This window comes from Pseudophryne corroboree, chromosome 6, assembly GCF_028390025.1.
Source record: "Pseudophryne corroboree isolate aPseCor3 chromosome 6, aPseCor3.hap2, whole genome shotgun sequence".
Taxonomy (NCBI): domain Eukaryota; kingdom Metazoa; phylum Chordata; class Amphibia; order Anura; family Myobatrachidae; genus Pseudophryne; species Pseudophryne corroboree.
The window spans coordinates 162,918,570-162,934,195 of record NC_086449.1 but is presented as its reverse complement, the minus strand read 5'-3'; the positions used below and the strand labels follow the sequence as shown (position 1 = coordinate 162,934,195).

At 48.0% G+C, this 15,626-nt stretch overlaps 1 protein-coding gene across 1 annotated transcript in view; it reads left to right on the top strand.

Annotated features, from left to right (window-relative positions):
* NFU1 (NFU1 iron-sulfur cluster scaffold) overlaps window positions 1-15,626 on the top strand; it is a 155,586-nt gene that overhangs the window by 70,931 nt on the left and 69,029 nt on the right. Inside the window, exons 3-5 of the mRNA XM_063932066.1 lie at window positions 214-349; window positions 14,709-14,775; window positions 14,847-14,961. Of these exons, the coding sequence (XP_063788136.1) occupies window positions 214-349; window positions 14,709-14,775; window positions 14,847-14,961 (318 nt within the window). The remainder of the gene's footprint in view (window positions 1-213; window positions 350-14,708; window positions 14,776-14,846; window positions 14,962-15,626) is intronic.

Here is a 15,626-nt window from a genome sequence, read left to right as displayed (position 1 = left end):
GCCCATGTCTCCTGCAGATCCCGTCTATACCCCAGCATCCTCTACGGACTAAGAGAAAAGGATTTACCGGTAGGTATTAAAATCCTATTTTCTAAATGCTGTTATCTCGCAGTAATGAAAGAAGCAGTTAATGGCCGGTTTAGGCCAAGTGAGCATGACTAGTGTGAGTGTGTACGCAGCCACTGAATGCAGTGTTCTCTTCTTCTCTCCCAGCACGATGTATGTTTATCCAGACACAGGACACCCCAAACCCCAACAGTGTAAAGTTCATCCCAGGAAGACCGGTTCTGGAGGCAAGAACCATGGATTTCCCAACCCTTACATCTGCCTATTGTTCTCCTCTGGCCAGGTAACCGGAACTAGCATGGGACACAGAGTGGGTTTTAGTACAGTACGTATTCAGTCAGGCTGAAAGCATTCATCAGCTAGTAACCCAACGACTGATGGATGCTTTGCAGAGAAATGATTGCTTGGAAACTCATCCATGGGTTCTAACATTTTCCCACTGAATCTGGTCCAGTTCCATTGAAATGTAATGCTAAAATTTTATTTGATTTCTGTAAATAAAACAGCATCACAGTTCTTACTTGTGAGAAATCTGGATCTAATTCCAATAGGGAGTGTATCTAACCAAAGATAAATGTTAGATTATAAATGCAGATTCGCAATACAGCCCCTTAGGTTCTATCTCTCAGCACATTAGAATAAAGTAGATGTCCCACTTTCAGATCACTTTAATTTATTGTTTGTATATTATACCTCATACATGCACCTTCTTCCCTGTTTATCCAGATCTAGCACACTTGCCCTGTGTAGCCAAACCCCATACATATGCCGGGTGGTCTTCAGGTTGCCATATGCCTTCTGCCCCATACACCCATACCACACATAAACACACACACAAGCCTTCTGCCCTATGTAGCCTCACGCAGAAATGCCTTCTGCCCTATACATCCATACCTCACACCAGTGACCTACAGTATATATATATATAGTGGGTACAAGGGGGCCCGCACCTCACATCTTGCACTTATCAAATTTACTTACCATGCACCATTTTTCTGGAGGTTTTGTGAATGCACAGTAGACTGTGCACAGTGCCATAGTCTTCAGCGCATGCACGGTGCTATAAGAGATCCACACTGAGATTGTGCACATACCCCTGTGCTAATACAACCCTGCCTCACACAGATGCCTCCTGCCCAATACAGCCATACCACGCACAGATGCCTCCTGCCCCATACAGCCATACCTCACACAGACGCCTCCTGCCCCATACAGCCATACCTCGCACAGACGCCTCCTGCCCCATACAGCCATACCTCGCACAGACGCCTCCTGCCCCATACAGCCATACCTCGCACAGACGCCTCCTGCCCCATACAGCCATACCTCGCACAGACGCCTCCTGCCCCATACAGCCATACCTCGCACAGACGCCTCCTGCCCCATACAGCCATACCTCGCACAGAAGCCTCCTGCCCCATACAGCCATACCTCGCACAGACGCCTCCTTCCCAATACAGCCATACCTCGCACAGACGCCTCCTGCCCCATACAGCCATACCTCGCACAGACGCCTCCTGTCTGTACATCTGCATTACACAAGTGACAGACACATGTCTCATTATGACAGTTTTCCTTGGTGGATCGTATAATTGTCAGTGAAGCTAAGTTACACCTGGTTATGTGGAACACTTCACATAAGAGACCTGGTGTATTATAGGGAATGTGGAACACCTCACATAAGAGACCTGTGTATTATAGGGAATGTTTTGGAAATAAAAATTACCAAGCAGGTCCTTTACTTATGTAAATACACCCAGCCACAGACAGAGATCGTGTGTGATTTCTGATATCCTTATATTTAATATTAAGATCTGCATTATTATATTGTATCACACTGTTACTGTACCCAATGTAATTTCTCTGACGTCCTAGTGGATGCTGGGACTCCGTAAGGACCATGGGGAATAGCGGCTCCGCAGGAGACAGGGCACAAAATAAAAGCTTAAGGATCAGGTGGTGTGCACTGGCTCCTCCCCCTATGACCCTCCTCCAAGCCTCAGTTAGATTTTTGTGCCCGGCCGAGAAGGGTGCAATCTAGGTGGCTCTCCTGAGCTGCTTAGAATAAAAGTTTAGTTTAGGATTTTTTATTTTCAGTGAGTCCTGCTGGCAACAGGCTCACTGCATCGTGGGACTAAGGGGAGAAGAAACGGACTCACCTGAGTGCAGAGTGGATCGGGTTTCTTAGGCTACTGGACATTAGCTCCAGAGGGACGATCACAGGTTCAGCCTGGATGGGTCACCGGAGCCGCGCCGCCGTCCCCCTTACAGAGCCAGAAGAGACGAAGAGGTCCGGTGAAATCGGCGGCAGAAGACGATCCTGTCTTCAGACTAAGGTAGCGCACAGCACCGCAGCTGTGCGCCATTGCTCTCAGCACACTTCACACTCCGGTCACTGAGGGTGCAGGGCGCTGGGGGGGGAGCGCCCTGAGACGCAATATTACAGTATATACCTTAGGTGGCTAAAAAGAATACATCACATATAGCTCCTGGGCTATATGGATGTATTTTACCCCTGCCATTTTACACAGAAAAAGCGGGAGATAAGGACGTCGTGAAGGGGCGGAGCCTATCTCCTCAGCACACAAGCGCCATTTTCCCTCACAGCTCCGCTGGAAGGACGGCTCCCTGACTCTCTCCTGCAGTCCTGCTTCAGAATCAGGGTAAAAAAGAGAAGGGGGGGCACGTTTGGCAGCAAATAAATATATTAACAGCAGCTATAAGGGAGTAACACTTATATAAGGTTATCCCTGTATATATATATAGCGCTGGGTGTGTGCTGGCAGACTCTCCCTCTGTCTCTCCAAAGGGCTAAGTGGGGTCCTGTCCTCTATCAGAGCATTCCCGGTGTGTGTGCTGTGTGTCGGTACGCGTGTGTCGACATGTATGAGGAGGAAAATGATGTGGAGGCGGAGCAGTTGCCTGTGTTGGTGATGTCACCCCCTAGGGAGTCGACACCTGACTGGATGATTGTATTTAAACAATTAAGTGATAATGTCAGCAATTTGCAAAAAACTGTTGACGACATGAGACAGCCGGCAAATCAATTAGTGCCTGTCCAGGCGTCTCAGACACCGTCAGGGGCGCTAAAACGCCCGTTACCTCAGTGGGTCGACACAGACCCTGACACAGATACTGAGTCTAGTGTCGACGGTGACGAGACAAACGTAATGTCCAGTAGGGCCACACGTTACATGATCACGGCAATGAAAGAGGCATTGAACCTTTCTGACACTACAAGTACCACAAAGAAGGGTATTATGTGGGGTGAGAAAAAACTACCAATAGTTTTTCCTGAGTCAGAGGAAATAAATGAGGTGTGTGAAAAAGCGTGGGTTTCCCCCGATAAAAAACAGCTAATTTCTAAAAAATTATTAGCATTATATCCTTTCCCGCCAGAGGTTAGGGCGCGTTGGGAAACACCCCCTAGGGTAGATAAGGCGCTCACACGTTTATCTAAACAAGTAGCGTTACCGTCTCCTGATACGGCCACCCTCAAAGAACCAGCTGATAGAAGGCTGGAAAATATCCTAAAAAGTATATACACACATACTGGTGTTATACTGCGACCAGCAATCGCCTCAGCCTGGATGTGCAGTGCTGGAGTCGCATGGTCGGATTCCCTGACTGAGAATATTGATACCCTGGATAGGGACAATATTTTGTTAACTATAGAACATTTAAAGGATGCATTACTATATATGCGTGATGCACAGAGGGATATTTGCACCCTGGCATCAAGAGTAAGTGCTATGTCCATCTCTGCCAGAAGAGCGTTATGGACGCGACAGTGGTCAGGGGATGCGGATTCCAAACGGCACATGGAAGTATTGCCGTATAAAGGGGAGGAGTTATTTGGGGCTGGTCTATCGGACCTGGTGGCCACGGCAACGGCTGGAAAATCCACCTTTTTACCCCAGGTCACTCCACATCAGCAGAAAAAGACACCGTCTTTTCAAACTCAGTCCTTTCGTTCCCATAAGTACAAGCGAGCAAAAGGCCACTCTTTTCTGCCCCGGGGCAGAGGAAGAGGAAAAAGACTGCACCATGCAGCCGCTTCCCAGGAGCAGAAGCCCTCCCCTGCTTCTGCCAAGTCTTCAGCATGACGCTGGGGCTTTACAAGCAGACTCAGATATGGTGGGGGCCCGTCTCAAGAATTTCAACGCGCAGTGGGCTCACTCGCAAGTGGATCCCTGGATTCTACAGGTAGTATCGCAGGGGTACAAACTGGAATTCGAGGCGTTTCCCCCTCGTCGGTTCCTGAAGTCTGCTTTACCAAAGTCTCCCTCCGACAGGGAGGCAGTTTTGGAAGCCATTCACAAGCTGTATTCCCAGCAGGTGATAATCAAGGTACCCCTCCTGCAACAAGGAAAGGGGTATTATTCCACGCTGTTTGTGGTACCGAAGCCGGACGGCTCGGTGAGACCAATTTTAAATCTGAAATCCTTGAACACTTACATAAAAAGGTTCAAATTCAAGATGGAGTCACTCAGAGCAGTGATAGCGAACCTGGAAGAAGGGGACTATATGGTGTCTCTGGACATCAAAGATGCTTATCTCCACGTCCCAATATACCCTTCTCACCAAGGGTACCTCAGGTTTGTAGTACAAAACTGTCATTATCAGTTTCAGACGCTGCCGTTTGGATTGTCCACGGCACCTCAGGTCTTTACCAAGGTAATGGCCGAAATGATGATTCTTCTACGAAGAAAAGGCATTTTAATTATCCCTTACTTGGACGATCTCCTGATAAGGGCAAGATCCAGGGAACAGTTAGAAGTCGGAGTAGCACTATCTCAGGTAGTGTTACGTCAGCACGGGTGGATTCTAAATATTCCAAAATCGCAGCTGATTCCAACGACACGTCTACTGTTCCTAGGAATGATTCTGGACACAGTCCAGAAGAAGGTGTTTCTCCCGGAGGAGAAGGCCAGGGAGTTATCCGAGCTAGTCAGGAACCTCCTAAAACCAGACCAGGTCTCAGTGCATCAGTGCACGAGGGTCCTGGGAAAAATGGTGGCTTCTTACGAAGCGATTCCATTCGGAAGATTCCAGGCAAGAACATTTCAGTGGGATCTACTGGACAAATGGTCCGGATCGCATCTGCAGATGCATCAGCGGATAACCCTGTCGCCAAGGACAAGGGTGTCTCTCCTGTGGTGGCTGCAGAGTGCTCATCTACTAGAGGGCCGCAGATTTGGCATTCAGGATTGGATCCTGGTAACCACGGATGCCAGCCTGAGAGGCTGGGGAGCAGTCACACAGGGAAGGAATTTCCAGGGCCTGTGGTCAAGCATGGAAACATCTCTTCATATAAACATTCTGGAACTAAGGGCCATTTACAATGCCCTAAGTCAAGCAAAACCTCTGCTTCAGGGTCAGGCGGTGTTGATCCAATCGGACAACATCACGTCAGTCGCCCACGTAAACAGACAGGGCGGCACGAGAAGCAGGAGGGCAATGGCAGAAGCTGCAAGGATTCTTCGCTGGGCGGAAAATCATGTGATAGCACTGTCAGCAGTTTTCATTCCGGGAGTGGACAACTGGGAAGCAGACTTCCTCAGCAGACACGACCTTCACCCGGGAGAGTGGGGACTTCACCCAGAAGTCTTCCACCTGATTGTAAACCGTTGGGAAAAACCAAAGGTAGACATGATGGCGTCACGTCTAAACAAAAAACTGGACAGATATTGCGCCAGGTCAAGGGACCCTCAGGCAATAGCAGTGGACGCTCTGGTAACGCCGTGGGTGTACCAGTCAGTGTATGTGTTCCCTCCTCTGCCTCTCATACCAAAAGTACTGAGAATCATAAGAAGGAGAGGAGTAAGAACTATACTCGTGGTCCCGGATTGGCCAAGAAGGACTTGGTACCCGGAACTTCAAGAGATGCTCACGGACGAACCGTGGCCTCTACCTCTAAGAAAGGACCTGCTACTGCAGGGGCCTTGTCTGTTCCAAGACTTACCGCGGCTGCGTTTGACGGCATGGCGGTTGAACGCCGGATCCTGAGGGAAAAAGGCATTCCAGAAGAAGTCATTCCTACTCTGGTCAAAGCCAGGAAGGACGTAACCGCAAAACATTATCACCGCATTTGGCGTAAATATGTTGCGTGGTGTGAGGCCAAGAGGGCCCCTACAGAGGAATTTCAACTGGGTCGTTTCCTTCATTTCCTGCAAACAGGACTGTCTATGGGCCTAAAATTAGGGTCCATTAAGGTTCAAATTTCGGCCCTGTCGATTTTCTTCCAGAAAGAACTGGCTTCAGTACCTGAAGTTCAGACATTTGTAAAAGGGGTGCTGCACATACAGCCTCCTTTTGTGCCTCCAGTGGCACCTTGGGATCTCAACGTGGTGTTGAGTTTTCTAAAGTCACATTGGTTTGAACCACTTTCCACTGTGGACTTGAAATATCTCACATGGAAGGTGTCGATGCTGTTAGCCTTGGCTTCAGCCAGGCGTGTGTCAGAATTGGCGGCTTTATCATATAAAAGCCCTTACTTAATTTTTCATTCTGACAGGGCGGAATTGAGGACTCGTCCTCAATTTCTACCTAAGGTGGTTTCTGCATTTCACATGAACCAACCTATTGTGGTACCTGCGGCTACCAGGGACTTAGAGGACTCTAAGTTGCTTGACGTTGTCAGGGCCTTAAAAATATATGTTTCCAGGACGGCTGGAGTCAGAAAATCTGACTCGCTGTTTATCCTGTATGCACCCAACAAGCTGGGTGCCCCTGCTTCTAAGCAGACGATTGCTCGTTGGATTTGTAGTACAATTCAGCTTGCACATTCTGTGGCAGGCCTGCCACAGCCAAAATCAATAAAAGCCCATTCCACAAGGAAAGTGGGCTCATCTTGGGCGGCTGCCCGAGGGGTCTCGGCTTTACAACTTTGCCGAGCAGCTACTTGGTCAGGGGCAAACACGTTTGCTAAATTCTACAAAATTGATACCCTGGCTGAGGAGGACCTGGAGTTCTCTCATTCGGTGCTGCAGAGTCATCCGCACTCTCCCGCCCGTTTGGGAGCTTTGGTATAATCCCCATGGTCCTTACGGAGTCCCAGCATCCACTAGGACGTCAGAGAAAATAAGATTTTACTTACCGATAAATCTATTTCTCGTAGTCCGTAGTGGATGCTGGGCGCCCATCCCTAGTGCGGAATTGTCTGCAATACTTGTATATAGTTATTGTTACAAAAATTCGGGTTATTATTGTTGTGAGCCATCTTTTCAGAGGCTCCCTTGCGTTTATCATACTGTTAACTGGGTTCAGATCACAAGTTGTACGGTGTGATTGGTGTGGCTGGTATGAGTCTTACCCGGGATTCAATATCCTTCCTTATTATGTACGCTCGTCCGGGCACAGTATCCTAACTGAGGCTTGGAGGAGGGTCATAGGGGGAGGAGCCAGTGCACACCACCTGATCCTTAAGCTTTTATTTTGTGCCCTGTCTCCTGCGGAGCCGCTATTCCCCATGGTCCTTACGGAGTCCCAGCATCCACTACGGACTACGAGAAATAGATTTATCGGTAAGTAAAATCTTATTTTATGTATCACCCAAACTAGCATGCATCCACCTTTCCATACATACATATAGGTGTATTCAATTGATGTCGGATCCTTTCTGACGGAAAGGATCCAATATTTGAGTATTCAATTAGCGGCCAAATCCAAAAGGATTTGGCCATTACCAAGAATGCCAATCTGAGTTTTTCTAAAGTCGGAATGACATTGTTGGAAACTGGGCTAAAACCTATCGGCTATTCCGCCGATCCCTGTATTTTCCGACAAGTTGAAATTGCCGACCTGTCGTAAAAATGGGAGGCCTATTGAATAGGTTGGGACAGTTTCCGACCTAAAAAAGTCGGAAACTGCTGTCTTTCCAACAAGACGGCAGTTCCGACTACAATTTAATACACTCCATAGTCTTTCCAGCTGGAGTGCTCTTCAGCACGAGGTGGCAGCGTTTTGAAGCCATACAGATGCAATTTCGTAAGAGCTGGATGTGACTTTGAAGTAGTATGCCTTGTTAAGACTGTATGCTACAATATACTGTTAGACATTGTTTCATAAACTATCTGAACTACTATATATTTCTCTTACGTCCTAGAGGATGCTGGGGACTCCGTAAGGACCATGGGGTATAGACGGGCTCCGCAGGAGACATGGGCACTCTAAGACTTTAAAATGGGTGTGCACTGGCCCCTCCCTCTATGCCCCTCCTCCAGACCTCAGTTAGATCCTGTGCCCAGAGGAGACTGGATGCACTGCAGGGGAGCTCTACTGAGTTTCTCTGAAAAGACTTTTGTTAGGTTTTTTATATTCAGGGAGCACTGCTGGCAACAGACTCCCTGCATCGTGGGACTGAGGGAAGAGAAGCAGACCAACTTAAATGATAGGCTCTGCTTCTTAGGCTACTGGACACCATTAGCTCCAGAGGGTCGGAACACAGGTGTCGTCCTCGCTGTTCGTCCCGGAGCCGCGCCGCCGTCCTCCTCACAGAGCCGGAAGATAGAAGCTAGGTGAGTATAAGAAGAAAGAAGACTTCACAGGCGGCAGAAGACTTCAGATCTTCACGAGGTACCGCACACTGTAAGGGTGCAGGGCGCAGGGGGGGCGCCCTGGGCAGCAATAATAACCTCAAGGGACACTGGCCAGCATAATAGATACTGCAAAGGCAGTATATTCCAAAACCTCCGCCAGCATAAAGAATTTAAGCTGGACCGAAGCCCCCCGTTGAGGGGGTGGAACTTGATCCTCCAGCACTAACCAGCGCCATTTTCTCCACAGCAAGCTGCAGAGAATCTGCTCCCCGGACTCTCCCCTGCTGAACACAAGTACAGAGGGCAAAAACGAGGGGGGGGGGGGCACATTTAATTGGCGCAGTAAGTGTATTATTATATCTATAAAAGCGCTGTACAGACTGGGACTTTGTTCCAGTGTCCAGTGGCGCTGGGTGTGTGCTGGCATACTCCCTCTGTCTCTCCAAGGGGCCTTATTGGGGGGCTGTCCCCATATTTTGTATATCCCAGTGTGTGTGGGGGTGTCAGTACGTGTGTGTCGGCATGTCTGAAGCGGAAGGCTCGTGTAGGGAGGAGGCAGAGCAGATGATTGTGGTGTCTCCGTCGGCACCGCCGACGCCTGATTGGGTGGATATGTGGAATGTTTTAAATGCAAATGTGACTTTATTACATAAAAGGTTGGACAAAGCAGAGTCCAGGGAAAAAGCTGGGAGTCAATCCATGGCTTTGACTGTGTCACAAGGCCCTTCGGGGTCTCATAAACGTCCCCTTTCCCAGATTGCAGACACTGATACCGACACGGATTCTGACTCCAGTGTCGACTATGATGATGCGAGGTTACACCCAAGGGTGGTCAAGAGCATTCATTATTTGATTATTGCAATAAAAGATGTTTTGCATATCACAGAGGACCCCTCTGTCCCTGACACGAGGGTATGCATGTTTAAAGAAAAGAAACCTGAGGTAACGTTTCCCCCATCTCATGAGCTGAACGCCTTATTTGAAAAAGCTTGGGAAACTCCAGACAAGAAACTGCAGATTCCCAAGAGAATTATTATGGCGTATCCTTTCCCCTCACAGGACAGGTTACGATGGGAATCCTCACCCACGGTGTACAAGGTTTTAACGCGCTTGTCCAAAAAGGTGGCGCTACCATCTCCAGACACGGCAGCCCTCAAGGATCCTGCTGATCGCAGACAGGAAACTACCTTAAAATTAATTTATACGCATACGGGTGCCTTGCTCAGACTGGCAGTAGCGTCGGCATGGGTGGGTAGCGCAATTGCTGCATGGGCAGATAACTTGTCGTTTGATATTGACACCCTAGATAAGGATAGCATTTTATTGACCTTGGGTCACATTAAAGACACAGCGTTATATATGAGAGAGGTGGCAAGGGACTTTGGGCTGTTGGGTTCAAGAGCCAATGCCATGGCAATTTCTGCTAGACGGTCCCTGTGGACCCGCCAATGGACGGGTGATGCCGATTCAAAAAGACATATGGAATCTTTACCTTACAAAGGTGAGGTTTTATTTGGGGAGGGCCTCGCGGACCTGGTTTCCACGGCTACCGCGGGTAAGTCTTCTTTTTTGCCTTATGTTCCCCCACAGCAAAAGAAAACACCTCAATATCAGATGCAGTCCTTTCGGTCGCATAAGTTCAGAAAGGGTCGGGGCTCTTCCTTCATCGCCAGAGGTAAAGGTAGAGGAAAAAGAACGCCTGCTACGGCTAGTTCCCAGGAACAAAAGTCCTCTCCGGCCTCTACAAAATCCACCGCATGACGCTGGGGCTCCACTGAGGGAGTCCGCACCGGTGGGGGCACGTCTTCGACTCTTCAGCCAGGTCTGGGTTCAGTCGGATTTGGATCCTTGGGCGATCGAAATTGTATCCCAAGGCTACAAGCTGGAGTTCGAAGAAGTGCCTCCTCGACGATTTTTCAAATCGGCTTTGCCAGCTTCTCCCCCAGAGAGGGAAATAGTTTCAGCTGCCATTCAAAAGCTGTGTCAACAGCGAGTGATTATCAAAGTTCCCCTAATGCAACAGGGAAAAGGGTACTATTCAACCCTGTTTGTGGTCCCGAAGCCGGATGGCTCGGTCAGACCCATTCTGAATCTAAAATCCCTGAACCTGTATTTAAAAAAGTTCAAATTCAAGATGGAATCTCTCCGTGCAGTGATCTCCAGCCTGGAAGGGGGAGATTTTATGGTATCACTAGACATAAAGGATGCATACCTTCATGTCCCCATTTATCCCCCTCATCAGGCGTATCTGCGATTCGCTGTACAGGATTGTCATTACCAGTTTCAGACGTTGCCGTTTGGGCTTTCCACGGCCCCGAGGATATTCACCACGGTAATGGCGGAAATGATGGTGCTCCTGCGCAGACAATGAGTCGCAATTATCCCATACTTGGACGATCTCCTGATAAAGGCGAGATCGAGAGATCAATTACTGAAAAGCGTGTCGCTCTCCCTGAGAGTGCTGCAGCAGCGCGGCTGGATCCTAAATCTACCAAAGTCGCAGTTGTTACCGACAACTCGGCTATCATTTTTGGGTATGATTCTGGACACGGAAATGAAGAGGGTTTTTCTCCCAACGGAAAAAGCCCAGGAACTCCAGAACATGGTCAGGGACCTGCTAAAACCAAAAAGAGTGTCAGTTCATCAATGCACTCGAGTATTGGAAAAAATGGTGGCGGCCTACGAGGCCATCCCCTTCGGCAGGTTCCATGCGAGAACGTTTCAGTGGGACCTTCTGGACAAGTGGTCGGGGTCCCATCTACAAATACATCAGAAAATAAGCCTGTCCCCCAGGTCCAGGGTGTCTCTCCTGTGGTGGCTTCAGAGTGCTCACCTCCTAGAGGGTTGCAGGTTCGGCATTCAAGACTAGGTTCTAGTGACCACGGATGCGAGCCTCCGAGGATGGGGAGCAGTCACACAAGGAAGACATTTTCAGGGACTGTGGTCAAGCCAGGAGGCTTGTCTACACATCAACGTGCTGTAATTAAGGGCCATTTACAACGGCCTACGACAAGCGGAGAATCTTCTTCGCGACCTACCCGTTCTGATTCAGTCAGACAATGTCACAGCCGTGGCGCATGTATACCGCCAGGGCGGGACAAGGAGCAGAGTGGCAATGGCGGAAGCCACCAGGATTATTCGCTGGTCGGAAAATCATGTAAGCACTCTGTCAGCAGTCTTCATTCCGGGAGTGGACAACTGGGAAGCAGACTTTCTCAGCAGACACGATCTCCATCCAGGAGAGTGGGGTCTTCATCAAGAAGTTTTTGCGGAGATCACAAGTTGTTGGGTACTTCCCCAAATAGACATGATGGCGTCACGCCTCAACAAGAAACTTCGGATGTATTGTTCCAGGTCGAGGGATCCTCAGGCAGTAGCGGTGGACGCCCTAGTGACACCATGGGTTTTTCAGTCGGTATATGTGTTCCCTCCTCTTCCGCTCATCTCAAATATATTGAGAATCCTAAGACGAACGAGTGCAGACAATACTTATTGTTCCAGATTGGCCTCGAAGGGCCTGGTATTCAGATCTTCAGGAAATGATCGCAGAAGATCCGTGGCCTCCTCCTCTCAGGGAGGACCTGTTGCAACAGGGGCCCTGTGTGTTCCAAGACTTTTACCGCGGTTACATTTGACGGCATGGCGGTTGAACACCAAATCCTAGCTAGGAAAGGTATTCCGGGGGAAGTCATCCCTACTCTGATCAAAGCTAGGAAGGAGGTAACGGCGAGACATTATCACCGTATCTGGAGGAAATATGTGTCTTGGTGTGAAGCCTAGAATGCTCCGGTGGAAGATTTTCAGCTGGGTAGTTTTCTCCATTTTCTTCAGACAGGAGTGGATATGGGCCTAAAGTTAGGCTCCATTAAGGTGCAGATTTCGGCCTAATCTATATTCTTTCAGAAGGAATTGGCTTCTCTCCCAGAAGTCCAGATGTTTGTAAAGGGAGTGCTGCACATCCAACCTCCTTTTGTGCCCCCAGTGGCACCGTGGGACCTTAACGTGGTGTTACAATTCCTTAAGTCACACTGGTTTGAACCTCTTCAGACGGTTGAATTAAAATTTCTCACTTGGAAAGTGGTCATGTTGTTGGCCTTGGCATCTGCGAGGCGGGTGTCCGAATTGGCGGCCTTGTCTCACAAGAGCCCCTATCTGATTTTCCATGTGGATCGAGCGGAGTTGAGAACTCGTCCTCAATTTCTACCTAAGGTGGTTTCGTCGTTTCATATGAACCAACCTATTGTGGTGCCTGTGGCTGCGGGTGACTTGGAGGATTCCAAGTCCCTTGATGTAGTCAGGGCCTTAAAAATGTATATAGCCAGGACGGCTCGAGTTAGGAAAACAGAGGCCCTGTTTGTCCTATATGCGGCCAACAAGGTTGGTGCTCCTGCTTCTAAGCAGACTATTGCTCGCTGGATCTGTAACACGATTCAGCAGGCTCATTCTACGGCTGGATTGCCGTTACCTAATTCGGTAAAGGCCCATTCCACTAGGAAGGTGGGCTCTTCTTCGGCGGCTGCCCGAGGCGTCTCAGCATTACAGCTTTGCCGGGCAGCTACTTGGTCGGGTTCAAACACTTTTGCAAAATTCTACAAGTTTGATACCCTGGCTAATGAGGACCTCATGTTTGCTCAATCAGTGCTGCAGAGTCATCCGCACTCTCCTGCCCGGTCTGGAGCTTTGGTATAATTACCATGGTCCTTACGGAGTCCCCAGCATCCTCTAGGATGTAAGAGAAAATAAGATTTTAAACCTACCGGTAAATCTTTTTCTCCTAGTCCGTAGAGGATGCTGGGCGCCCGTCCCAGTGCGGACTATTTCTGCAAGGCTTGTGTATAGTTGTTGCTTACATAAGGGTTATGTTACAGTTGTGATCAGTCTCGGGCTGATGCTGTTTTGTTCATGCTGTTAACTGGTTTAGTGTATGCCAGGTTGTACGGTATTTGTAATGGATAACCCGCGCTTTAGAAATAATGTGGAGCTGCTCCTTTAAAAAATGGTAACAATAAAACGGAGTAAAAGGAGCGCTTAAGATGTATGAAAAAAAAAATAAAAATTAAAATAAGGGAAAAAGAAAATAATAATAATTTAAATGAAAAAGAATTTTTCTGCAAACACCTGTGAAAAGAATAAATGGTTAGTGAGAAATGTTTACAGCACTTTCGTGCTAATGTGAGTAGAATCAGCCAGGATTAAGGACCAGCAAGTCCGAAACGCGTTGGAAAACAATCTGTGAGTGAAGCCCTGACGTCATCCCACCTGCGCCGAACAGGTGTAAAGACGGGAGCGCGTGCACCAGCATTGGGACCAGCCGGCAGGACGCGATCCGCAAGAAAGAATTACAGTCTGGACGTGACTGAAAGGTAGGCAGCAATAGGGATAGTTAGCCAGACGTCCCAACTGCAGCCGCAGTACGGACAAAAGTGCCGGCATTTATAAAAAGGACTCCCACACAGGACTACTCACATTAGCATGAAAGTGCTGTAAACATTTCTCACTAACCATTTTTTCTTTTCACAGGTGTTTGCAGAAAAATTCTTTTTCATTTAAATTATTATTATTTTCTTTTTCCCTTATTTTAGGTTGTACGGTATGTATGGTGTGGGCTGGTATGTATCTCGCCCTTAGATTAACAAAAATCCTTTTCTCGTACTGTCCGTCTCCTCTGGGCACAGTTCTTTAACTGAGGTCTGGAGGAGGGGCATAGAGGGAGGGGCCAGTGCACACCCATTCTAAAGTCTTAGAGTGCCCATGTCTCCTGCGGAGCCCATCTATACCCCATGGTCCTTACGGAGTCCCCAACATCCTCTACGGACTAGGAGAAAAAGATTTACCGGTAGGTTTAAAATCTTATTATTATCTCTAAGTTATTGGAGGGAGGGGTGTGACCCTAGTATAAACTTATGCCTATGTGTATGAGATTCTGTATTGTTTTCTTTTTGATAAAGTTAGCTTGTAGGAGCAGTTGCGCTTATATTGCATACCTGGCACACAGTTACTTGCCAAATCTATAGGGGCTAAGTGTTTTGTACTTATTTAGAATACTTGTGCATTTTGTTGTAATTAAAGACATAGTAAGTCAGTGATCTCTTTTTTTTGCAGACATCTCTTTAGAGTTCAAGGTGTTAAAAGTGTTTTCTTCGGGCCAGATTTCATCACAATTACAAAGGTAATGTCTATGATAAATGGGTCAGAGGGTAAATTTATCTGAATAATTAACTCCCATAACTGCACTAATAGGACAGTGAAGAGATGGACTGGAACTTGATTAAGCCTGATATCTATGCAACCATCATGGACTTCTACTCCTCCGGCTTACCTGTAGTGACAGAGGATGCTCCCCGCAGCGAGACTGGTAAGATGACCGTTTTATTGCTGGAGCATTATTACTGTTTTATATGAAATGATTAAGGGGTCTATTTACTAAGCTTTGGATGGAGATAAAGTCGCTGGAGATAAAGTACCAGCCAATCACCTCCTAACTGTAATTTTTCAAACACAGCCTGTGACCTGTCAGTTATGAGCCGAGTGGCTGGTACTTTATCTCCAGCAACTTTATCACCATCCATGGCTTAGTAAATAGACCCCTAAATCTCCCATTTCCAGTACCGTGCACCTATCTTACAGCAGGATGTCCCATGTGGCATGTCTGCCATTGCTTATTTTACATATGCAAACTCCATTCACACATCCAGTGCGGTTTATAGCTGCCTGGGAATGGGAGGGTGAAATAAACTGCTCTGGCTCCCTCACTACAACCAGTGTACGTGACTGACACTGAGAGGATGATTGGCAGTTTGTTCTCCAAAGCGGCCCGCTTCCATCGTGGTTGATGTAGATAAAAGCAATTGCACCAATCTTCCTAGATGAAAATTCATTCGTCAAGTAGATAAACTCAAATGTAGCTGATCTGATCAGATTGGCAGGAGACCCCACATGCCTCTTAGTCATTATACACTGGATCAGGATATCGTACCAACGCGTTTTGCATCTGACAGTGGGATGTTGGCACTAGGTCCT